A 26,113-nucleotide genomic window follows, 5' to 3' on the forward strand; every position below is an offset into this window, starting at 1 on the left:
ACTGAGACAGTCTGATGGTTCGTGATCAATTAAGCTCAAGGAGGGAAGGTTTAGATTGAGCGTCAGGGGGAAGTTCTTTGCTATGAGAGTGGTGAGGTGCTGGAACAGCTGCCCAGAGAGGCTGTGGATGCTCCGTCCATCTCTGGAGGTGTTCAAGGCCAGGTTGGATGGGGCCCTGGGCAGCCTGGGCTGCTATGAAATGGGGAAGTTGGTGGCTTTGCCTATAGCGGGGGCCTGAGACTTGACGACCCTTGGGGTCCCTTCCCAACCCAAGCCATTCTATGATTCCATGATCACACAGCACATCTGCCTAGAGCCAAAGATAGATGGGTGGAATTCTTGTTACACCAAACATGACAGATTATCTTGTTTTTGACCAGTACTCCACTGGTCAAAAAACACGAGCCACTTCATACTGCCCGAAGTATCTTTCTGAGATCACATCATAGCTCTACTTGACTTACAGATGTGTTTCTCTATCACATGTTTCCTTCCTGTGCTTTAATCATCATCCCAGTGCATCATTCTTACTTTTATTAATCTTAACAACTGTTGACAGTTAATGTCCTCCCTTTTTGATCACAGGAAGTGTGTCTCACTTTGTGTCCTCTTACAGATGTTCAAATATATGTTTCTCAGAAATTCTACACCGCTACTCGTGAAGAGCTGTACCTGGATTATTTCAAATTCCATTCATTCCAAATGGATCCACTCTTTGGCTGAAACTCACTGGGTTGTTGACTGAACAATGCAGGAGCTAAAATGGGAATGAATGCATATCTCAGCCTGCTGCTCAAGGGCAAGCCAATAGGGAGGATTGTGTGTTGGGGGAGGTTGAAGGGTAGTGACCACTCAAACAGACAAAACCTGTAGTTGGAATCATGATGGGAGTTGACATGTTCAATGTCAGGCTGGCTGGGGCTCTGAGCACCTGATGGAGCTGTGGATGTCCATGTTCACTGCAGGGGAATTGGAACAGATGGCCGTTATATGTCCGGTCCAACTCAAATGATTCCCTGATGAGTTCACAGTGAGCTTGCAGCACCAGCTCCATGAAGTTAAGTTCAGCAGTGGCCCCAACATGCAGATCCTGCACAGCAGCCCTGGGATCCCCCTGCAGTGCTCTGCCACCTGTGGTTGGAAGCTTCTCACTTCATCTGCTTTAGAGCTGAAGATCAAATGGTAGCAATTCACAGAATAGTCCTCACTAAGGTCAGTGGTTTGAAATGCTACACAATTGTTTTTCTATCAGAAAGTGTTTCACAGCTGCTGTTTGGCAGGAGCCAGACAAGCAAGTTTCTGAGAATCACAGAATGGCCCAGGTTGGAAGGGACCTCAAGGATCACGAAGCTCCAACCCCCCTGTGCCATGCAGGGCCACCAACCTCCACATTTCACAGCAGCCCAGGCTGCCCAGGGCCCCATCCAACCTGGCCTTCAACACCTCCAGGGATGGACGGGGCATCACAGCCTCTCTGGGCAGCTGTTCCAGCACCTCACCACTCTCATAGCAAAGAACTTCCCCCTGACATCCAACCTCCATCTGCCCTCCCTCAACTTCAAACCATTTCCCTTTGTCCTGCTGTTCTCTCCCCTTTCCAATAGTTGATTCCCCTCCTGTCTGCAGGCTCCCTTTAGGTACTGCAGGCTGCAATGAGGTCACCCCGCAGCCTTCTTTTCTCCATGCTGAACAAGCCAAGTTTCACTATGGTTGTCCTAAGCCACGTCCCACGTTGAGCTCTGCCTCAACACAAGCTTCTCTTCCGACTCCTGCACTGGCTTTATGTTCAGGTATCCTACTCTAGGCACCTTCCCGTGCTTTTACCGTCAGGTTTCAGGCCTCAAATCCATCTCTCCGTGCCCCTCACCAGATACACACGGCTGTGCACCCTCTCTGACAGTGCCCGTTCCGGGAGAGCCGCGAACAGCCAGCTGAGCACAGCCCCGCCGCCAGCCTGCCCCGCCTGCAGCGCCGGGGCACAGGGCAGAGGGCAGCCCGCCGCCGCCCCACCCTTTGGACCCTCCTCGCTTCCCGTCCGCCCGAGGGGAGCGAGCGGCGCCGAGCCGCAGCCTCTCTTAGAGGAGACGTTGGCGGGGCGCGAGCGCTGAGGCACGCGAGCTGCTTCCTCCTCCTCCTCCTCCCTAAGATGGCGGCAGACTCCATGGAGCAGTTCTGCGTGGCCGAGGAGCGGAGCGGTCACTGCGCCGTGGTGGACGGCAACTTTCTCTACGTGTGGGGGGGATACGTGGTAAGGCGGGAGGAGGTGGGCGGAGGGCGCCGAGGGCGAGGGGAGAAGAGGGAAAGCGAGCGGGGGACGCGTAGCCGCGCGGCGGGGGGGCGCGCACTCCTCACGGGGCTGAGGCGCCCTGGTGTGAGGGAGCGGCACTAAGCGGGGCTGACGGGGGACTGACAAGACTGAGAGGAGGCTGCCCCGCCGCTCCGCGTCGCCCCCTCGGCCGGTGCAGCCCCTCGCGGGCCGGCGGCGCGGCGCTGTTTACCTCAGCGCGGGCGCTGATTGGCCGTTGCGGCGGCGCGCTCCGTGGGGGCGGGAGGTTCAAACGGCGGCGGCGCGCGGGGTGGGCGTTGGGCGTGGCTGTTGTGGCTGCTGTGAGGGAGGAGCCCGCCGTGCTCCTAACCGTCCTGCTGGGTTCTCACTGAACCCCGCTCAGGAAGGCTGCCTGGAGCCCGACCCTTCCTCAACCTGTGATCGACCGCTCTGGGCTAAATACCTTTCCTCCTTCCTTTCGGGCGTGTCAGCGTTAATTTGCGGATGTTTTGTTGTTTGTTTTTCTTTCTCCATCGTGTAATTTGTGCTCTTGTTGTTGAGTCCCTGCGTTTTTTGCTTATTAGTAGTTAAGTGCAGCATGCTTTCTTCCTTAGAAAGCAGTTCTGTTGGTTCACAGCTAAGCTGGTATCAGGCTGAAAACACACCTGCTCTTTGCCTTCAAGGCATCACTGTCAGTTCTGGTGTAAACAAATTCTTGTGGTTCTTAGTTCTTCTCTGAAGTGCTCAATTTAAGCAATGGGATAGAGCTGAGTGGCTTGTGGAATCTGAAGGATTTCTGTGCTCCCATGCTTGATCAGTTGACCCGAAAGGAGTTGTGCTGCCAGTATTGAAAATATATAGAGAGAAACTGAAGGGCTGTTGGGAAGCTGTGAAGTGTCCTGTGAGCTGTTCCTGCAGGGTTCTTTCCTGTTAGGGCCTTCAGTAGGTGGTGTAGGAGGAAGATGTCGTGGTTTATCTTTGAGGAAGTTAACTGCCTCTCAAATATGAACACATCAGATGATCTGTCACATTCAGGAAGGTCTAATACACTTCTTTGCCCTTAAATTCAGTAATACTCTATAGCTGTGCAGCATCTAACTCCCTGGAAATCTCTGTGCCATAGTCTTCAGAAACGCAGGTTGGATTGACCTGACTAGTGTAACCGCTCACAAAAACAAATGACTTTGTTTTTACCTTTTACGTGCTGTTGGTGGCCTATTGCCCAGTGACATTATTCAGAGCTGGTTCTCCAGCAAATACTTGGCCTCAGTTGTACCTAGATTAAATATAGCAGACTTCTGCGCTTCTTTTAAAGCTGCGAACTGTATGCTATGGCAGAGAAAGGCACCTGGCAGGATAAAGTGTACCAAAGGTAGTGCTTGTTTGCCTGTTCAACACCTCTCAAATTGATGAGGTAATAATAAGGGCAAGTAATGAATATCAGTAATTAATAACTACATTTCCATTTTGTGTATGAGCTCGTGTACTCTCGTTCATTTCATTTTTATCTATGCTTTTTATTTCTCTGGCTGCTTATTCCCTTAATTCCTCGCAAAGGTTAAGGCAATAATGACACAATAGTTGCCCAGCTGGAGTTCTGCCATCACATTCTTTCAGATTTGCTTTTCCTGGCTGTTATCCTTTCTCGTATCCTTTCCCAAATTATTTTTCTTTCATATACGGCTCCTGTTTCACAGAGCAGTCGGGTTTCTTCTTCATGTTACGACATCCATTAAGCTTTTCTGTATTTGACAATTGGTTAAGGTCCTTCATGCTGCTGCTGCCCATAACTGCTCATGTGCCTTTCAGTTATGCTTTTCTCTTTGTTTTGCTATGTTCTGCCTGGAATTGCCTCAGTGACTTGAGGAAGGACCCAGAGTAAAAGGAAAAACATCTTCTTTGAACTTCTAGTATAAAATGTAAATTATTAGCATTATTGAGCTGCGTGCTCGAAAAGGTAACGACCAGAGCAAAAAAGCATGACTGTTCTGGTAGGTCATATCCTTAAGAGCATTCCATGTTGCAAAGTAACGTGATCTGGTATTCATTTTAAAATATATGGTGCATAATATATGAGTGATTAAACATCTGATTTTTTTTTTTGTTCCGTTTTAGTCGATTGAAGAAAATGAAGTGTATTTGCCTAATGATGAGCTCTGGATCTATGAAATGGATAGCGGGTTATGGTAAGTTGAATTATTTATATTTAATTAATATACTAAATTGGTATTTGTGTAGGTTATAGTTAGCTGCCATGCAGAGACTTCAGTTATGTGAGTTATTGGTTACTGGGAGTTCACATTGCAGGTGTGTAATGCGAAGACTGGAAAACAGACATGTGTACTTCCAAATTACACATTAATTGCTTAAATATGATTGTGGGGTTTGCTTTGCTTTTTTTCTTGAAAGAACGTTTGAAATGGCCACTTAAGTCTCTGCTGTTAGAATAGATGTATTTTACTTGTGCCTTGTCCTCCATACATTAATGTTCAAGGACTATTGTAGATCTATTTACAATTACATGTATTTGTGCTATTACTTATAACTGTGTTATGAGTGCATTTGTAAAAGTAATTCTTAACTAACCAAATCTTGCATGTCTTCAGCACTTTAATCATTGCATTTTTTATTTACTCTGCTTATATATCCTATACAGAGAGATAATAATGCTTCTGTTTAAAGTTTTACTACGGAATCTACTGTAATTGTGTTCAGTCTGTCAAGTAGGATTAATTTGGGTTCATATGTGTGCTCTGCCAGCTGCTTTTCTAGTATCCCAACTGTTTATGTATTTCTTGCTTACCCATATGAAAAACATCAATTTGAAATTGAGGAAGAAGGGGATCAGGTCTGTCTCAGGAGAGCATCTTATAGTATGTATGAAATTCCACGCTTTGGTCAAATGACTGACTTTGAAAGCAGCATTCTGGCTGTTGTTGTCTGTGTCTTTTGGTGAAAGGGCTGGCCAAAGCAACCCCATATCCTCTCTTATTCCTTCCCCCATCCCGTGTTGCTGTATCATGTGTGTTGGTACAGCTGTTTATATGGGCACGTAGGAAATTGGATCAGGAAAGCGATCCGAGTTATATTTAACTTCTCTTTTTTTCAGACTTAGTTTTCAGATGGATCAGTTCTTGAGCTCATTCACTTCCAGCACCAGCAGTTGTGTGCATACAGCTGGGTGCACAGCGTGACACAGGAACGAGAGAGCAAGAGCAGAGAAGGGGAAGGTGGCTTTGATGGCAGAGCAAAGATACTTGGGCACAGTGCCCCGTACTGCTGCTGTCCAGCACAGTGTTCAGTAAGGTCACACGTTCATCGTTCACATCTGGTGATTAAGGACATGTAAAGCTTTTCCTTTTAAAGGAAACTGCTTTCAGTTCTTGTAGGCTGGAATAAGGTCGAGCATCAGAACTCAAAGCTGCATGAATCCTTCTCTTCTCTATGGTCACCAGTGGTAGAAACTGAAGGCATCTGGTTGAAGTGCAGATGTGGCAACGATGGGAGTGAATGGGATTGTCTGGTCAGTAGGCCTAGCAGAGAAAAGAAATACTGGAACCAGATGGGAGGCCGTGCCTGAGGAAAGAGACATAACAGAAATTACTGGTTTGTAGGTGACACTGGCAAGGAGAAGGCTGGGGACTGTAGACTGTGGCAGGAGGACAGAATGCTCCTTGATGAAACTGACACTGTTAAAGCTTTTGTGTTGTGCTAAATACAGTGCAAACTGTGGTTTGAGGAGTGACTGATTGAGGTGTGACCCAGTACCACAATTAGTGAGAACTGCAGACCTGTATTTCTACTTCTGCCTCAGTTCTCCACTTCAGTTATAAAGAACAATACCATGTTCTAATTTCAGGAGTTTTTGCAATTATCACTAATACTATTTCCAGTGTTTTAATAACTATTTTTTTAGCCATAATAATAGCCTTTTAATTTGAGAAGCTTCATAAATGCATGCACAATATTCAAGTGAAAGCACTCTTATACCACCAGAGCCTGACTTCCTGTATCAGCTGTGGTTTCTACTAGTTATAGCCAGCACACTGCAACTGTGTTTTTAGCTTTAAGCACAAAAATCATTAATACCTGTACTTTGAGTTTGTTCATTTTAGCATGTTTGGAAACAGCATTGTGAGACTTAATATACTTGCCAAATTGCAGGACGATGCACCTGATGGAAGGAGAGCTGCCTACCTCCATGTCAGGAAGCTGTGGAGCGAGCATTAATGGGAAGCTGTACATTTTTGGTGGATTTGATGATAAAGGATACAGTAATCGGGTATTGTGTTCTTTTCTTCATAACGTGTCGTATTTGAACAAACAGGAATACTGACCTGACTGAAATAAGGAGAAATGTAAGGAAAAACTCTCATTTGTAGAAAAAGTGTACTTTTAAACTGACCAAAAAAAACCCCTTTCTGTTTTAATGTTCAACTCCATTTATTTTTTTCTTTGGATTTTTGTTGAATCGTAGCTTCAGAACGAGACTCAGTTTGAAACATTTTCTTTCTAAGAATTGCCAGAGCTTTCCTGAGGACTTTAAAAAAATTGATAGTGGCAGTTGAAATTGATCTTGTACATCACTTTGGTGATTACCTTCCTCACATAATGAGCAGTAGATAAAATATAACTGCTGGTTTTCACAGTAACCAAAGAGCGAAGCGGCTTTGCTATCATTTAGTGCAGAGGCAGGCAGAGTTCAGTGCAGACTAGAAAATAACTGATAGGAAGGCTGCCGTCACCTTTCAGGTTAGCAGTCCCTTCTCAAACACTGCTGATTTTGGTGTGGGTATTCCATTTAGGTTAGGGAGAAATACCTGTGGTTATTAGAACTGAACAGAGAGCTGTTGCAGGTTGCTTACAAGGCTTCTGTTGGCAGGAGGAGCAGGGTATTACTATACTGGTCCGACAGAGAAGGCAAGGAAACTGGCTACTCATATTTTAATTGTGTTTTTGTGGTGAATGGGGCTCTTGCCATGCGTTGCTATCTATTATAGAGTTCAGACTGTGTTTTTATTTTTAAAGGAACAGCATATTCTGGGGGTAGGGATGTTGTTTTTGGTGCTGCTTTGTGCCAGATCGTTCAGCACCATTTATACTGAAAATGTTGTGATTTTGTTTTTCTTTTAAGCTGTATTATGTTAATTTGCGAACAAAAAATGGAACCTATAGGTGGAAAAAAATCACCAATTTTAAAGGTCAACCTCCTACACCACGTGACAAGCTCTCCTGCTGGGTGTACAAGGACAGGTAACACATTAACAATATGTATTATGTATTGACTGCAGAGAGGGAGTGCTATAACATGAAGAGAACACAGGCTGGTGATGTGTGACACTAAATCTTAGCTTGAGTTGCTGTGGGATTTTGTGTGACTCTCCTAACTTTATACCAGAGTTCTCTCACGTGTGAGCTGAATGAATGGTAAGTATAAACCTGCTTTAGGAGAGGGTTAGGAAGCTCGGGGAAAGTTTCTGGGTTGCTTTGAGGCTTTGGGTAAAAACTATTGCACTTGTATTACTTCCAGAAATTAAAAGAAATCAGTGTAGAAATGACATTGAATTTCTGTTGCGTTATGTAACTATTAATTTATTTCCTGCAATAGGGTATATTTAGTATATTTTGCAGTATTTTCAGTAGCATACAAGTACTAAGAATCGCAAGGACATGTCAGTATCGTTGCATTGTGAGATCCAAGCCAGCCCATGTGTGTGTTATATAATTACTGAGCATATTTGGGGAAAAAAATGCTTAGCTAAAACATATTTTACATCAGATTTTACAGTTATTATGGAAGGTTGCTGGATTGTGGCATCTCTTGTCACAACTGAGTGATGTCAGCTATTTATGACAAAATTATTGTGATTGAGTAAGAAAATGGTGTATGCTAAACATTTCAAAAATGTAAATGATTCTTATGGATTCTACATTAGAGATGTTCAGATTAAGCTGTATGATGTATCTGGGCTGTATCTTGGTTTTGTAATTCTAATTTAACTACAAGATAAACGAAAATTGTGTCTTAGAATCACAGAATGGTTTGGATTGGAAAAGACTTTTAAGATCATCCAGTTCCAAGCCCTGCTGCAGGCAGGGACACCTCCCTCTAGAGCAGGTTGCTCCCAGCCCCATCCAACCTGGCCTGGAGTGCTTCCAGGGAGGGACATCCACAGCCTCACTGGGCAACCTGCTCCAGTGTCTCCGTGTATTTGAAGCAAACTTCATTTGCTATTAATGCAAGATCATTCAAAATTAAACGGTAGTCTGAATAGATAAACTTAATCAGTACACTGAGATCACCTGTTTCAGGTGGCAGAGTGTAACCAGCATAACCTTTTTGCTTAACAAGAGCACGTGGGGCCCAGCTATGCACATTAGAATTTCACAAGGTGTGTGAATTTGCAGATCTTAGTGTACTGCAGGATGCTTTCACTGTTTGCTTAGGAATGTCAGTCTGGAATGACTTCACCATGGCATCATTTCCTTAATTGCCCTCTCCCAAGATACCAAATACCCTCAAATGTTGAAGTTAAACAAACCTTTAGGAGCCATTTCCTGTGGATGGCTCTTTGATGGGTGGAATATGAGGCTGGGAGGTGTGTGAGGATGCCTGCAGCATGTTTAGTAACTTTTAGTTGGAAGAATCTCTTAAGTGATGGAAGGACTTTGTGAGCTGAGCTTTGGGAACATTAGTTGAAAAAGGGGGTTTATGGAAAGCTAACAAATATTGCAGAAGCATGGGAAGTGGAAAAAGCGTGGAGATGTTCTGCCTTGTGTGTAATGTGTCATTTTGCCTTGTGTCTGCAAACATGACTGTGATAAACTTGTGGGTGGAGGAATGCAGAGTGGGCACTTGGAGGTATCTTGTATCTCCCTCCTCATAGAGGTGGATTTTTGTCAGGCACAGAGGACTGTAACAGTTCTACCTTCGTGCTGGAAAGGTTCTCTGTGTAATTAGGTGCAACGTGAAATATTTGTATTTGTGTTATTCATAATACAGTAGGTAAAGCAAAACTTGAAACTGATCATTACAGCTTATTCATTTGAATGCTATGTTAAAAGCTAACTTCTTTTTTCTGTTGGTGTTTCAGGCTAATATATTTTGGGGGCTATGGCTGTAGGAAGCACAATGAGCTGAGTGATTGCTTTGATGTCCATGATGCATTTTGGGTAAGGGATTTCCCACAACTTAGAATGTTTTGTCCTTCCTGATTGTCAAAACATGGCCTTTTTGCTTTGCTCACTAGGTGTGAAGGTCTGCTTGATTGTCTTTTATGTGTAGAATCAGCACAAATGCAACAAGAGATTTTCAATAGAAGACTCAAATTTACATGTTGGAATGGGGTTGAGCATTTATTTGTAGCACCCACTGCTAGGCTTTGAGTACAATGAAACAAAATGCTGTGAAAGTAAAAACAAAGACAGTATTTAAAATCTGAAAGTGTATTTTAAGCATAGAACTCCCAGAGTATGTTAGATTTTCTTTTTTTCCTTGAAGTAATAGCAGGGAATATTATAGCTTCACAGATGTAATGGACAAACACCACTGGTGGTTTTTCTTAATTTCTTTACCAAGTCAATGCCAGGTGCTTTAATGACTGTAATGAGCTCCTACAGATGGCAGAAGGAAGGAGTCTGGTGAAAGTGTTCATTCACATGAATTAATAGATATGCATTCAAAGGAGTGCAGAGCCTTAGCTCACATGCTATATTGCCTTGCAGGAAATGTACTACTCTGTGCAATAAGATATATTGTAGAACTTGCCTACTGCAGCCACTGATTTTGGAGCTCAAAGCTCGTTTGCAGAAGAGCCATCATCCCTAATGCTCCTGACTGCTGCTGGTCTGCTTTAACCACACCCAAGTTCCTCTAAAGCACTTTAAAACAGCCCACGTTGGTTTTTTTTCCTTAAATAAAATAGTTTAGTTTATTTTCTTTTTGGTAGATCACTTCTCAGTCTGTACCCTTTAATGAGCACATAAATTTTAAGATGAAATAACATTTTTTATTTTTTGAACTTCTCTTTTAGGAAGGACAGATTTTCTGGGGATGGCATAATGATGTTCATGTTTTTGATACAAACACACAAACTTGGTCTCAACCCGCAATTAGAGTGAGTGTTTTTAAGTCTTGCTGTCTGAGATAATTGTGCTTTTCCTGCATTTTGAATAGTTCCCAAGCTCTAGAAATTGATGTCAGGACAATTTGAATATGCATAGTGTCACACTGGTTTGTAACGCTGAACGGGGATGCTTGACAGAACTGAAATGTGCAGGACTCAAGGTTTGACACCGTGACTTTTTCCCTCCAGGATGTGATTAGATGGGTGTTGGGTTTTTTCTGTCATGTTCTGAGACTAAAAATATAGAAAGGTTCAGAGAGCTATTTGTAATATGTATAGATTAGATGCTACAGTATTTCATACCTAGAATGCAGAGCTTTGTATTCAGACTTCAGATGTTGGGAATACAAAATTACTGTCAGCTCTCCATTACTGGAAGGATGAGGCACTGGAATACTCCCCAAAACCATTTATTGTGTATAGCAGAGAGGTGCTGAGAATCAGTCAGAGCATGGAGGCATTTCAGTGGCCCTTGCACAGCACACGTGGGTCCTGCAGAATGCATTCTGCTGCCTCTTGGGCTGTCCTGTAGTTCTTTCAGGGCTGGAAACGTTCCTTAGCTGGGGCATAAGCATTAAGCCATGCTGCATGTCCTAGCAGAGGCCTTCTGGGACACAGCAAAGGTCTTTGGGCAGTGTGTGGTGTAAATGTATGAATGGTTTTAGTGGTGTCTGCTGGTGTTGATGAACACTGTTGATCTGTTTTGATGTGAAGCTGTTTGGTTGATTGCAACCGTGTATAATTAATCTGCAACGTGGATGAATTTTCACAGATAACTGAGAGTTGGCCCTATGAGAATTTAAGGCTGGCCAGGGGATTTCTTCCTCCCTTCTTTCCCCTCTCCTTTTTCATAAAGCTGATAGGTCAGTCAGTGTGAGTGATAGCAACAGTGGTCTTGAAATTGACGCTCTCTTGGTTTAACATTCAGCCCTCATAGCCTTAAAAAAGGCCAAGAGAGAGACAGAAAACCTATCTGTATTGTTAGATGAGGCCTTCAGTCTTTATTTGTGAAGTACAAATGTTGGTTAATATGAGGGGGTTACGTGTGCATTATTTGAGTGCTGGGTAAATGCAGTTGCTGTATTCTCTTGGGGCCTAGTATTGAAAAATGTTTCAACAAATCCCTCATAGCCATGCAGTCATGTTAGAATAAACAGACCAGATAGCCTCCAGCAAATACAGTATTTCAGTAGTCTTCCAAAGGAGTGGATATGCTCAGTTTCCCAGTAAAATACTGATATTAAATAGAATAATGTAGAGATTCAGAAAATCCTGCTGAGTTTACAGAAAGACTCATTAGAGGTATATGGCAACAAGGTCTGTTGCCATAGGTTTTGTTTTATTTACCAGATGTTCTGAAATTCCTACAAAATTAAATGCAAAAAAATGAAATTATTGTTTAAAAATAAAAGCTATCTCTTTCCAACTTACCCAGGGAAGATTTTGTAGCATGTGGCTGTTAGGTGTTACACAAACACTAAGAATCTGATCCCAGAGATGTCTGGTACCAGTTCCTGATAGTTTGCACCTGGGAAAAAGTAAAGTTTCCTGGAATATATCAGCAGTTACTGATGTGTTATTTTAATTTCATGCTTAGGAAGTAAAGATAGATGAATTGAATTTCACTTGAATAAATCATTGATAAATTAGACCAGGAGGGAATACATTAAGCATTAGCAACTGAAGGAACTCATTGGAAGCTGTCCTTAGCAGCTGTGTGTATTTTCTAATGCCTGTGGAGTCTTGGATGTGCTTATAAATTATTTATCGATGCCTGTTGGCCTTTGTGACCCACTGCCCACGAGTCCTTGGCTGACACTTTGACCACGTTGTGAAATAACATCTGTTGATCCTTCCAGGGTGGAGATCCACCTCAGCCTCGAGCAGCCCACACGTGTGCTGTACTGGGAAATAAAGGATACATCTTTGGAGGACGAGTGCTGGTTAGTGTATAATTAAAACATTTATTGGTGGTAACGTTATTTTTTTTTGGTAGAGTTTGTGTTTCCTTGTTTTGAAGGTTTTTTTTCTTGTTTGTTTGTTTGTTTAAAGCAAATTATTTTTGCAGTAGAAACAAGTCCAAAGCATTACTGGCCTAACCAGTATGTTTATGAGTGGTGAACTCAGAATGCTCTTTCATTCCCCTGTGCCTTACAAAATGGAGATTCTGTCTTTCTGTCTACAGTATTGATGCTGAAATATGAATTGTACCAAAAAGGGAAAAACAGATTGACTGTATGATAAATGTAAATGCTTAGAAATCAACAAAAATGGCTGACCTGCATCTGTAGGAGATGCTTCTTGAGAAGCAGAGAGAGAACAAACCTGACAACAGATCAGATTTTAATAAATGGAGGGATGCTAGCATTCTGTGCTTGGTACAGCATTACAGGTTTATGCATTGCTTAATGAAATGATAGCAAGTAGTGAACACAACCAGGATTTTAGCTTGTGCTATTTTTCTTTCCTAGAGAAAGGGAAACTATGTCAGAACAGTCATTTCTTCCTCATTTTTACCTGCTGAGAAATTGAAGTTTATTATAGTGTGTTTGATTTATATTTTATATTTACAATTGCAACACATGCTTCTGAAAGGTTGGAAATACCAGATTTCAGCTGGCTTGATAATTTAAACTATTTTTTGCATACTAGTGTCTGAAATATGGTCATTTAGAAAAGCAGGATGTGATTACAATGTCTGGACACAAAGCTCATGGCTCTGTAAGTTCAAGCTGGCCCAGCAAGCTGCAGCACGTTATCTGATAGCACAGGCTGCTGCAGCCAGCAGTCATCTCAGTCCCATTAAGCCTCTCCTCTGCTCTCTGAACTCCAGTTTTGCAGTCTGTCTTTACCTTCAGCCTGTTTTGTGTCCTTGTTAAAGAATATGTGAAGAGTATTGGAGACATTGCTGTCAACAGCTCTTTTCTGTGTGTCCAATAGAGGCTCTTGACTGCAAGAGTAAGGTTTGTATGTACTTTCTTGATAGCTGATCTAAGACTGTACCATTTAGTACACTGTCTTAAACCTGCTGCCACTTAGGAATCATCAAGGGCAAAGAGATGTAGATGATGTACTGTGCATATTTAAAGCAAAGCTGGGTTCTCACTGTATTGTCTTAACTCTTAAATTCCTTACTTTCTTAGCGCTTTTTCACCTGGGGGAAAACAAAAGTCACAGGTATAATCCTATGGTTGGTCATCTGTACCTAAGGAACTTGAAGCTACCACTGGAAAGTAGGGAGATACTAAAATCTCAATAAAACATTTAATTTTTCTAGCATTGGTTAGAGGAAATTTTCTCCTTGCACTTCTTCTCTGTTGAAGTATAAAATAAATGTAAGTATTTAGGCCTGAGGCAGCAATTCAATATTAATAATATATATCCCTTTCTTATGTCTAAAAACAGAGATAGTAGTGAGTAGTCTTAACTAATGTAGGTTTCACCAAGCATCTGGAAAGTTCTTTGCCAGATTAGTTTTGTTATGGGAGGGAAAATGTACCAACTCTTCTTAGAGCTGCTGCAAAAGCATAGGTAAGATAATATTTTTATACGTCTCCATATGAGCTGGAATTCATAAGAAATGTGAGAAACATTCTGTGAGGCAAGTAAAAAAAAAAACCACCTAATTTAAGTTACTGTGTACTCACTCATCCATATTTATAAAAATTGCTACAGTTTTAGCCTGTTTTTTACCTGTTACTGATTCATAGCCTTTAATTGTATTCAGCTAGAAGATGAGCCTTTATGCTTTCTATTGCTATGAAAAGTAACAGTAAAGGAGCTTTTGAAAGCACTCTGTCTCCATAGTTTTACTGTATGCAAGAAAAGGAGTTAAGTAACTGTTGGTTGGAAATGTCCTATAGTGAACATACACCAGCTTCATCTTAGAAAGCTTTGATAACCTAAACGTTGAATTCTCAAGGTATTGTAATTTTTCCCCATTCAGGTTCTCCTTATTTTTCAAGCTATAAAAGTCGTGCTGTGATTTTTTTCGTTCTTCTCAGGGAAAGCCTACAGTTCTGTTACAAAATGGCTTACTCCTGCTTGCTCAGATGGAGACCAGACACACAGATCAAGGCAGGTGGAAAATGGCCACAGAAATCAAATATGCAGTCAGTTATTCACTTTGAATTTCTTCCCACCGCTTAGGGAAAAGTTTTTACCCAAGTACCTTTTCAGGGCAATCAGAGAGGAAAGTAACCAAGGCTGATGGTGTTGATTCTTAGCAGTCTGCATTATGTTGCCTTTGATACAGGCTCACAATCTTTGGATTGTTGCTGAATCCCCACCTCTGTCTGGCAAAACTGCAAACAGTAGCTTCCAGAGCTGTGGGTTTGGACAAACATGATTTACAAACATCTAAGGAAATAAATGGGTAGTGGGAGAGACTGAAAAAGTATCTGGTCTTAAGCAAATACGTGTGTCACAGTTAGCTGCAGTAGGCTGTGAGGTCTGTAAATGAATTCTTGCTAACCACAGCTGAACTGAATCCTGCCTCTCATTTAGCAAGTCTACAGACATGAGAGGGAGAGAAACTAAATGTGAAGAACAAAATCTGCAGCTCAGGACCTTCTGATCTACCATTCATTTCTGTGTACTTCTGTGGCCTTCAAAGCTTTGCTCCCTCTGGCTTTCTCTCAGTCTCTCTGTAGTGCAGAGGTACTTTGCAGAACAGGATTGCATCGTGTGCTGTGTCCAAGCTAAGCCAGGGTTGCTGCACTGTGCCTGTTGCAATTGAACTGCTCTGTGACTCCAGCTAAGACTTCCACACAGCCTGTGCTACCCACAAGTAAAGTTATTAGTAAACTGGAGCTCACCTGTGATTTCTCCACTGAGCTGTTGTGTAATTAGATATGCCCTAAGAGGACGTGCCCTCTGGCTTCTGTTAATTCTGTCTGTTTCACTGCAGGATTCAGAAATACAAGAAAGCTCCAGCCTGAAAGGGTTTTTCTCTCCCTCAAGTAGCACCTGCTTTCTTAATAACCACTTGCTAAATTTCACTGAAGCCACTTGGGGAGGACATCAGAGACGAGTGAAATTTTGGAAAGCTGTATTTAATTTTGTATGAGAGTAGTAAGTGTAATTTCCACCTTAGAGATACCTTATTATCAATTCACTTTCTATTCTAGAAATAAATGAAGGAAGCTTACAGAGTTTAGGAAACATTCAGTGAGGCGTGAGGAGTTAATGTAAGACACGAAGCAGGGAAGGAAAGCTAAAGACATCAGTAAAGAACTGCGGTTCCTGAGAAGAGTAACCTCCCCCCAGAGGGTGAAGTCTTGCTTTTGTCCATAAATTAAGGAGCAAATATGGGGTTGCTCTGCTCCTCCTTCTCCTTCTAGTTCACCATAATACAAATCTTCCCAGGGAAAAGGCTCTACAAGGAACCAGAAAGGGCCAGGAAGTGTCATGAGGCTTCTCCTATTCATCCTTCTGAGAGGAAAGGGCACCTTTTTCCAAAGTTGGAGCTAGAGCTGGTAAAAGAAGATGATGATCAAAATCAATTGTACCAGGAATCATTTGAAAACAGGCTCAGAAGTATTATGTGGACTCTGTTCCTCCAGGTAAGACCCTGAAAATCAGGAATGGGAGAAAGTGGGAAGGAAGGAAAGTTAGTCCAAAAGATGGTGAAGTCTCATGTTTAAGCAGAAAGTTTTCGTATAAAGATTGATGAAGTAGTAATGCAGTCTTTTCAGCAGCTCTTCACGCATCTGATGCCTAATGTATGCATGCTTATATTTCTTTTTAACCTTTTTGTCACTGAAGATAAGAAGATACATTGAACTGCAGTCTTTCTTTTACAAAGATTTGAGTTGTAATAGCTGTTTGATTGTAAATCTGAGCCTGGAGAGCTATACTGAGTTTACTGTAACAGCAGTGATCAATAAATATGTCACCCTTAGTGCCTTTCATCACACTAGAATGCTAGTCCTGAGACAAAGCAGATCTTGGTTAATGTTTACTGGGCTGCATCTAAATGAATATGCCATAGATATGTAAGATATCTGAGTCCTTGTGGCTCGGAGGGAAATGCAGACCCTCTTACAATGCTTAATGCTTTTGAGCCTGTTAAGAACCAATGTAGGATTATGAGCTGAGTGATTAAATATAGTAGCTGGGAGTTATAAATACAGGAGCAACTGCAGGAAAACTTGGCATACTTGCCTGTGTGATACCTGACTGTGAGCTTTATAGTTTCCCTAATGAGGGTTGAGTAGATAGACATTTTAATTTATTAAAGCTATGTTAAAGGGCTGAATCTCAGACAGAAATGTCCAACTGATGCTGTGTTTTGAATTCAGAGTGAAGTTGATGTAATTGCTCATTTGTCAATCTGTTGAAACATTAGCATGTAAAGTTATTATACATTGATTTCCTAGGGACCGAGGAACTGAAAACTGCTCCATCTTCTGCCTTTTTAAAGAGAGGAAAGTCAGCTAAGAGGTCTTGAACAGCATCTTCATGAAAGCTTAATTTGCAATATAACAGCACCTTTCTTTCTTCCCCTCCTTTAATCCATGTCCTCTGTATTGAACTGTTATTCCAAGACGATTAAATATTTGCAATTCTGGAGGCCACAATGTTGTTTTTTTCCCCACCCTATCCTCAAGTGTCTAACTGTGTACAAGTACAGCAGAAGAATCTCAGTAATTGCATTTTGCTTTCTGCGTGTGTGATGTGTTCCTCGTTTCCTTCAGAGCCACCTGAAGGAGCAGGAAGCTGAATAGACTTGTCGTGGAAGACAGATCATCTCACTAGCTGTTAGTTGGACCAGATTCTATTGTTACATTCACCTTCTTGTGGGGGTAAAGTTTCTCAGGCAACGCACAAAAGCACTTTTATTCTGTTTTTCTTAAGTCTGTTGGCTTATCTGAAGACAAAACACTAGTTAACATCATCTTCCCCTGGACAGAAACAGGCTAGCACATAAGAGGTCAGAGGAGGCCACAGCTGTCTTGAAAACCTTGCTGTTCCCTGACAAATGCTGAGAGACCTTCCATAGCTTTGATGGACTGCTCTGGAAGTCTCTCAAACTCACTAACTGGCTGAGTTCTCAGCGATAAAACTACTCCTATTCTGACTTAAATGACAAGTCTAGTTTCTGCCTCAAAGGATCTACAAGCTGGAGAAAGGCTTATTCTAATAGATCTATGGACTGCCTTAGGAGAAAGAAATTGTAAGGTAAGGCAAGCTATATTTCCCTACTTCTCAGATACTGTTTAGTACTACCAAGGGGAATCACAAATGTCAGTCAGGTGTACTGCAAGGCACTGAAAATACTGCTACAATCTCAAGCAAAGAAATTTTCTCACATTCTCTTCCCAGTCCCCCTCCTTTTATGTTTTCAAGGCAATTACTTCATTCTAAAACACAGGCATATATGCAAGCGCATTGATTTCCCATTCTTCTTACTGATGCATTTTATTATTGCCATGGCAAATGCTAAAGGATCATGGAACCTTATTGACAGCAGTAACTTTGTGAAAGGGCTTGCCATCCAGACAAGAAAAACAAACACAGATGTTTTTAACTTCCTGTGGGATGTCATGCACTGAGTATGTTACAAGAAATAAGTGAGCAGGCAGCCAGGAAGATGTGTAGTTACAACCAGAATGCAAATAAAAATTGAGAAGCTACGTATAGAGTGTTGTACCTTCTGCTATTGCCTACTGCAAGTTCTGTGGATGAAAATTAAACACATCTCCAGGAGTATCACATAGCTCTTCATTAAAGATCGTTTAAGAATAGAAGTGACTCCGTAGTGCCGCTGCTTTATTACCAGGTGTACTCCTGACAGTTTACTTTCAGAGAGTTGCCTGGTGGGTTTTTTTTGGTTGTTACTGTTTGCTTGTTTGTTTTTTAGAAGAAATGCTTTCCATCTGCCTCACAGCGCAGAGTTGTTTTAAGGCACATGGGTACAGGTTTCTTTCTGTCCTAGGATGGTATCACTGAAATACGTTGCTCATTGTTTATTTAATACAACTTAACTGGGACATTTTCTTTCTTTCTTCTTTTTTTTTTTTTTTTTTATTTTTTAATTTATTTTAGCAAACGAGGATGAATGATTTGCACTGCCTGAATTTAGACACTTGGACCTGGTCTGGAAGGTAAGTTTTTTCTCTCTGATGTTTAAAGTTGAATGTAGCAAATTGAAGCACACAGTTGAGTAGTTCCAGTGTTGATTTTGTAGCTTTTCCAAGAGGAGAATGGGAGTTTGGGGACAATTACAACAGCTGTTACATTGTGATCTCAATTTAATTTAATTTGATAGGGGTTACTACACTTGTTCTGTTCCGCACCAAATCATTGTTAATGCTATTTCAAGCACAGCACGCAGTGATTTAACATCCTAATGTCTGTGAAGGGTTCATTTATACATATGGAATTCTAGTTCTGATGTCCTTCTGAATACTGTGTTTTCCTATACTTTTCCTATGTATTTTGCTCTCTGCAGTCCAGGTTGAGGAAAGGTGATTTTCTTATTTTTTCCATTTCAAGCATCTAAAACTTTTTTTTTAAATTAGGTAAAATAGCTGACCTAAATATTTCAGTTTTAAACAATGTGAAGTATTAGCATGCATTTTTAAATGCTATCCTATACTTTCAGTACTACATGCATAGAGTCAATGAATGTATTGTTAGCTTATAGACAAACCAGGAGACCAACAGGTGATAACCACTCTTCTGTTCCTACCTGCAAGGAAACCTAATGATAATCCCAGAAATGACCAGAAAGTGCAGCTTTACAATTCTATGCACATTCTGATGCTGCTCCAGAGCTTTATGTGCTTCATGCACCTATGATGGATATCTGTGACTTGCTGATCCAATCTCTGCCCTCTGAAACAAGAGCTAAAGCAGGGTGTCCTCCCTCAATTCCTTCTTAGTGCTGGTGGGCAGCAGGACAAGGAAGTCTCACAGTGACCTTTCAAAAAAGCACCTCTTTGGAGACTTCTTACATCAGCACTTAAGATTAACTGAAGGCTTAATTGACCATTTTCTTTGTTGTTTTAAAACAAAGAATATTTTGCTTAGATGACACCACTGTTATTCTTAGAGAGTGAACTTTCCCTCCAGGTGGATTGATTATGCCAGTTACTGGATGTAATTGCTTCCTTGTTTTTGATTGTTGCACAAACAGTTACTGTTTGACTGACTTTATTATTGCTTTAATAAAGGAAAGCTGTGACACTTGAGTGACAGGTCAGTAAGAGGAACATCAAGCCTTGAAGGAAAGGTGTCATAGTTGCAGTTCTAAGACCAAGCTGGCCATATTAAAGTTCCTATCCATGTTATTGGCATGTGAAAGCTAGTTTCCAGGTTTTCAAAATTTTTCTGTTCCTGGCCTCAGTACAGCAGATGATTTTACATACAAGTACACGTACATAGTCTGAGACTGAGGGTGGGCATACTGAATGTAACCATTCCTTTAAACTTGTTCCAGTATCCAATTATGTCTATATTGTGATCCAAAAGTAGCTCAGAGGACTGACCTGTGACTTAGTATAGCCTGATAATTTGGGACACTGCTGCAAAAAAGCTTTGCAGGGTGTTTGCACCGTGCGTATTTATTCAGACCTAGCAGGGTAGCTAATCAAAAGCTGTTCTTACAGGCAGCCTCTGCTCTCCCTTTGGTGTCCGATCTTACAGGAGCCTGAAAAGTAATTCAGACCATCACTAATGGAAGGATTCAGATCAGGCACAGTCATCTGCAAATCAGGAAAAAAGGACACTTGCCTAATGCAAGACAGTGTTCTCTTCAAATAATTATAGCTACAAATATATTATCTATTATGGTATGATCTCATATCACCAGTCTACCTGTCAGCATGCACAGTAGCTCTAAAATAGATTTAATCTCCTAATTATAAGAGGAGCAAAAATTCAGCGTGTCTTTCAGGAACTATCAAAATAGTATTCACATTTTAACTCTGTTCCACAGGCTGTCTTTGCTCAGCTTACTTGGGAAATGATTTCTGGGTAAATCCATCCATTATAGAGTCACTGTCAGTAGCTATACTAGAAATTGGGCATTGTAGGGAACGTCTCCAGGCTAAAGAACGTAGTCCCAGAAGTTCCACCATTCTGCACAGTGTAGAATGAGATAGACAAAGAGTGGCATTTTTTCTCTTCTGTTTTTTAACCAATGAAGTTACATATTAAGAGTGAGAAATAAGCCAAATCACCCCATATCCTTTGAGCACCAGCAGCTGTGAATAGTGTGAATTGTAATCAGGCAATCTGTTTCCAGCTAAAAACTGTCTCAGAAGATGAGTGAGGAAATTCCTTCAGACTTTCTTGCCATCAGTGTGAATATTTTCTGCTCCAGGTGTTTCTTGCAATTACCCTTTCCTTTCTTATGCTATCACTTCATATTCCTCTGTTCTAATGACAAATGAAAAACAGAGCAAGCTGCAACCTTTCTGATCTTGATACGAGTTACCTCAGACACTGCAGCCGCAGAGAGGTTGCTTTTTGACTGCCCACATGAATTATCGCCAAATGAGGGTCAAACTTTTAACACAGGTTAAAAAGTTTGGCTATCTGAACGCTGCAGATGTTTGGATTTCTACTGTGAAGTCCACATCTCCTGGTGAGGTGTTGGTTTGAACAGTCCAACATCCACATTCTCTTGTTCATTATTTTCTCTGAAAAATTCCAAACATACTGGTGATTTTATTGAAGGCCTTGTGGCCTGTCATGAGCTGACACGCTGTCATGACTCATCATACACTTTCACCAGCCTGCTTTACCAACCAGTCGTACCGGGTTTTTTCTTATTTAACTCTGTACAGGTTTCTTAAGGAATTGCATCATATGAATTTGCTAATCCAGGAATATATTCCAGCATGGGACTGCAGTAATAGTCGTTGTCTTTTACCACGGTATTCATTGTTAAGCTTCTTTAAAAATACTCTTGCATTACTCAGGTGCAGCTTTGACTTGCCACTGTTACCTGCCAGCACAAGTAAGGCTCAGAGCTAAGGACTGATCTTTCCTGGAGTTAACTGTATAAAGAAAAGATTAAAGAAATGCCCCCATGTTGCCCCCACCTCTTGAGCTCTGTCCTCAAACCTTCCTCCCCAAATCTTAACTGCTACGCAGAAGAAAAAAATGCTAAATGTGAGTAACTGGGAGGGTCTTTTTACAGACTGTGGTTGAAATAAAGGCCTTTAAATGAATGTCTTTAAGTTAGAAATAGTGATTTTCAGAGGTAAAACATTTCTTCTTGAAGAGTAACGTAGTTTATACTGTCTCTTACCACTGGCACTCTTACCAGGATGCCACATTAATATGTCCAGTGTTGAAACTGTCAGGTAGAGGTGGAGCAGGGAAAGACCCTACTGCTACTCAGAACTTACTTCATCTCTGAGCTCCACCAACCTGCTATTAAAAATGTCCAATAGTATGATATTTCTATTACCACAGTATTTTTTTTGTAGCAGTAGCAAGGAAGATTCAAACACTGTCACTCAGTATCAATCAGTATCTGGTACATACTTTCCTAAACATCAAAGCTTTTGTATCTCAGCAGAGGCTGCCTCTTTTGCAGATCTGAGAAGTATCTCATAGGAGAGTTATGTGAAGCAGGCAGTTAAATAAGCGTTGTCAACTTGGCTCCAACTTCAGTGCCAAATTTAGTAGGAACGGTTTTGCAATTGCTGTTTAATTAGCTGTGATTCTTCAGTCTTTGCTTCCAGATGGAGAGCTGCTCAACAGTCAGCAGTAGTGAGATTCCTCTAACTGCAGGTGCCTGCATTACTCACCCTGGGCTTCCTCTGTGCTCAGTTAGAGAAACAGGCACTTCTTTGGCATGAGACAACTGCTGCCAAGGTAGACATCTGAAAAGTGTCACAAGTTCTGCTCTTCAAGAAACTGTTTCTCTTCATGGATTGTAAAGGAAATACAGATTATTGTCTCTTTCTGCTGTATCGCAGTATCGATAGAGCACACATCTGGCTAAACTACATTAACCCCTCTTTAGCAAAGTAGGAAAAAAAGAAAGGTAATTTGTTCTTGGAAACAAAATCTGGGTGGGTTGTTGCAAAGTCCCCCTCTTTTGGTCTATGGACAGTCCAGCAAGAGTCTGACCCTGCCACAGAGCTGACTGGTGTCTGTAGCTGTTCTTTTCGTTATCTTTCCAAAATCAGAACATAGTATGTGGTAGCCTAGACTGTGTGTGTCTACATTTAGGTACATGTGCAAGAGAAGTTCCCTTTTGCTAGACTGAGATACAAGGTGGTCTGATGCCCTCTGGAGGTCTGTATCTTTCTCTGCTGACTTTTGGAATCCACCTGATGCAACTATACACCACAGTGCCCAGACTAAGGCGATGTGAATTCAGGCCACCCACTACAGGAAATCCCAAATGTTCAGCTTCTTTATCCAGATTCTCATCTCAAGCATTATGTAACAGCAGCTAAAATGAAATACCTCGATAAGATCTGGAAGAACATTACTTTTGTCACGTGAACTGAATTTTAGAATAATAAACTGCTTCTGTTTCATACTTGCAAATTTTACTTTTTAGTCATTTTTTTCCCCTCAAAGTTTGAGCAGCCCACCATTATGTGAAAAGGCACAGTGCTGGGAGAGATACTGTACCCTTGGGCTGAGACATAAAGCCACCATCCTTGCAGCGTTTAAAATTATCTTCTTAGGAAATGAAAGGTAGTAATTCTGTAGTTTAATTCCATTCCAGTTTTAAATTCCTATGTGTGCTGTGCAGGTCATTTGAATATACTGTTCTTCCCTTGCTGTCCTGAGTGCTTTCAGTTGTTTGTTAATTAGTGGCTTCAGTAATGTTAAGAAAACAAACAAAATAGCAATCTCTGCTTTTCTCCTCTCCTCTGATATTTATGTCACTGTTGAGAGGACAGTCAAAGCACTTGCTTTAGATTTGAACACTGCTCTTCTTGAGGGTAAACTCAGATTGCTGAATTGCAGTTTTTTTCGCTGGGAAAATATCCAAGCTTGCCTTTAAGACAGACTGAATTAACCATTAAATTTCCCATCAGGTTCATGTTCAACATTCTTTAAAAAAATTGCTTTTTGTTTCTTTGTTTCATCAAGAATTAGTATCAGTGGGGAGAAACCAAAGGATCGATCATGGCACACCCTGACTCCAATAGGAGATGACAGACTCTTTCTTTTTGGAGGACTGAGTTCTGATAATGTTCCTTTAAGTAAGTAATTTAAAGGTTATAATTTGATTGTATACTTCAGTACTAACTGAATACACTGTGATATTTGTTGTCTTTCTCAAACTAGAGTTGAGTTTTTTCAGAGTTCTTCTGACACTTTAAGTATTTATCTTGCCATGTTGCTTCTTAAAGAAATGTAGGTGCATGTTGTGCAGCACAGTGATAAGATATGGTGATAAATCTTTCACTGAGCTGCCTGTGATTTAAAAAAACCGAATGTTTCACACACTCAGGTGTGAGCAGGGGGTAACTGTTGATCTGAACATGAATTGCAGTAAGAAGATGCATGACATCAATGTGTTATTTGTACATTTTTGGATGAATCACAGCTACAAAACGTGAAATAGGAAGTAAGGTGGTCTCCATATTCTGTGTTCCCTTTCTAGAAAGAGCAGCTTTTGTAGAAAAGGCAATCTTCTCATGACAGGATATGAAAATAGCTTTGAGTGTCACAGATATGTTCCATTGGGAGGGGATGCTTTCCAAAAGGATGTTGACCTGCTTTCATAGGAACGTCAGCCTGCTTTTTCAGTGTATCAAAAAGAAAAGAAAAAAACAGTTTAATTTCAGATTTCAATGCAGCATGCTTTTGGTAAGTGAACAGCTAGGTTAAACTACAGAGATTGAAATGGTGCTAGATAATGTAGTAATGATGTTTTTGTTATCTTAATGTACCGTCCTGCTGGAACACAGAGCTTTGTGTATAAGTGAAGGGAAGGTAATAAACTACTGACATATGTTCTTATTTACAGGTGATGGCTGGATTCACAGCATCACAACAAATGGATGGAAACAACTTACTCATCTGCCTAAGAGCAGGCCTAGGTACACAATAACAGTTGCTGAAATTTACACATTTCAAGTTAAGGAATTCTGAATTACTCAACAGTGTTTTTAAACTATGTTATATAAGAATATTTTACAAATATTTTACAAAAATGGATGCAGTGTGATTGAAAACTTGCACTACTTCTTTATGCTCCTTCACAGCAGATAAGGCTTTACTTCGTGGTTGTTACAGTTGAATTATAATGCTTATTTGCATTCAAATATTTTAATGCAAATTCACCTTTTTATACAAGAAAATTTATATTGTTTAACTTTGAGGAATTTTATAACCAAGGAGAATTACACACCCTGGTTAATGATGACACATCTTGAGAAACATGGGGAAGACAACAATTAAAATGCTGACGGACCTTTTGGGCTCCAAAAGAATTACAGACAGCTCTTGGTTTGGTTTGGTTTGTTTTTCTCTGAGCAGAAGCAACTAATCATGATCACAGGTGTGCAGAGCTGACTTAGTGCTAAACAACAGCTGGATTTAAGCAGCACAATCAAGGCTTGTAAAGTTGGTTTTTTAGTTTTAAGAACTGATAATCAAAATTAACCCTACGTCTAGGATGTATGTGGCTGTGGTGTCCCAGATTCTGTTCCCCTTTCCTCTCAAGTTCATGACTACAGAAAAAGATCACTTCTGACTACTTTATCCTATCCTTGGTTACTTTAAAATATAGCCCACCAAGTTTTCTGTTTTCTTATATTTAAAACTATTTCAGGCCTAAATAAATTCATACCTTAGCTGCATAGAATATTTTCTGTCTTTTTACAGTCAGTGAACTGGTATGTGAAAACTGCTGATTGCTTTAAATAACTAAGCACATCATTAGCTGTCAAGGCTAATTAGTCTTCCTGTTTGATTCTTTACACGGATGGGCTTCTAGAAGCTACCTGCTGAAGTGCACTGCCTCCCCTCGTGTAATTCAGTTTTAGTTTTTGGTGCATCATAGAAAGGGACTGGGAAGGAGCAGGATGTGCTCGTCCTACCAGCAGCAGGCTGGGAACCTGCAGCTCAGCCTTTTCTCTGCAGTTAAGCTGTAAAAACATTGGTTGCTGGCACTCTTGAGCCCCAGGGGGCTTACAGGCAGCTCAATGGCAGATCCCTTACTGGGCTGCAAAGCTTCCCTGTCACTTGACTGTGCTGACAGAGAGGCTGCTGAGCAATCCACCTGCCTTGCTGCTGTGGAAGCACCAAAAAAGGGCAACTGAGACTGGTACTGCTTGCTTTGCTGTGCATGCAGCCCTGAGAGAATGGAGCCATGGGGTTCCCATCTCATGAGTGTCTGAAAGTTCCCTCCAGTTCAAATGTGTCTTGCTGTTCTCTGCTGCCTTCAGATTTTGGTGTACAGTGTTGGTAGGCTGAGGACAGTTGCCCTTCACTGATAAGGAAGCAAATGACAGTCCAGCACCACCTTTTTAAAGGAAGATATTGCAGTAACGTTTTTTCAAGTCTTGGAAACCCATAAAAGAAGCCACAGCAAAAACCTGTCTATATATTGAATTAGTCTGAATGAGTTGCTCACATGCCTTTAACAATAGGACTTAAAATGTTCTGGCATTATACTTAAATGTGTACTTAGGTTAGATATTTCTCTCTGCTGCATTACTCCATGTGTCAGTATATTTTCCTGGTGCTTCTGCAAAATTGTTTCTCATTAAATTCTTTAAAGAACAGT

At 41.2% G+C, this 26,113-nt stretch overlaps 1 protein-coding gene across 2 annotated transcripts in view; it reads left to right on the top strand.

Annotated features, from left to right (window-relative positions):
* The first annotated feature begins 2,025 nt into the window (after nt 1-2,025).
* The window catches only part of KLHDC1 (kelch domain containing 1), a 28,344-nt gene continuing 4,256 nt past the window's right edge, over nt 2,026-26,113 (top strand). Inside the window, exons 1-10 of one of the 2 annotated variants that reach the window (XR_006178111.1) lie at nt 2,026-2,248; nt 4,382-4,452; nt 6,431-6,548; nt 7,401-7,519; nt 9,361-9,439; nt 10,300-10,383; nt 12,252-12,335; nt 18,442-18,500; nt 23,467-23,579; nt 24,350-24,459. Coding sequence is in view for 1 of the 2 variants with exons in the window: in XM_042867176.1 (XP_042723110.1) it covers nt 2,147-2,248; nt 4,382-4,452; nt 6,431-6,548; nt 7,401-7,519; nt 9,361-9,439; nt 10,300-10,383; nt 12,252-12,335; nt 18,442-18,500; nt 23,467-23,579; nt 24,350-24,422 (902 nt within the window). In the remaining variant the exon portion in view is untranslated. The remainder of the gene's footprint in view (nt 2,249-4,381; nt 4,453-6,430; nt 6,549-7,400; nt 7,520-9,360; nt 9,440-10,299; nt 10,384-12,251; nt 12,336-18,441; nt 18,501-23,466; nt 23,580-24,349; nt 24,460-26,113) is intronic. The other variant, XM_042867176.1, reaches the window with a different exon arrangement.

This window comes from Lagopus leucura, unplaced genomic scaffold (assembly GCF_019238085.1).
Source record: "Lagopus leucura isolate 7727_CA_CO unplaced genomic scaffold, USGS_WTPT01 Super-Scaffold_1, whole genome shotgun sequence".
In the NCBI taxonomy this organism is placed as follows: Eukaryota; Metazoa; Chordata; class Aves; order Galliformes; family Phasianidae; genus Lagopus; species Lagopus leucura.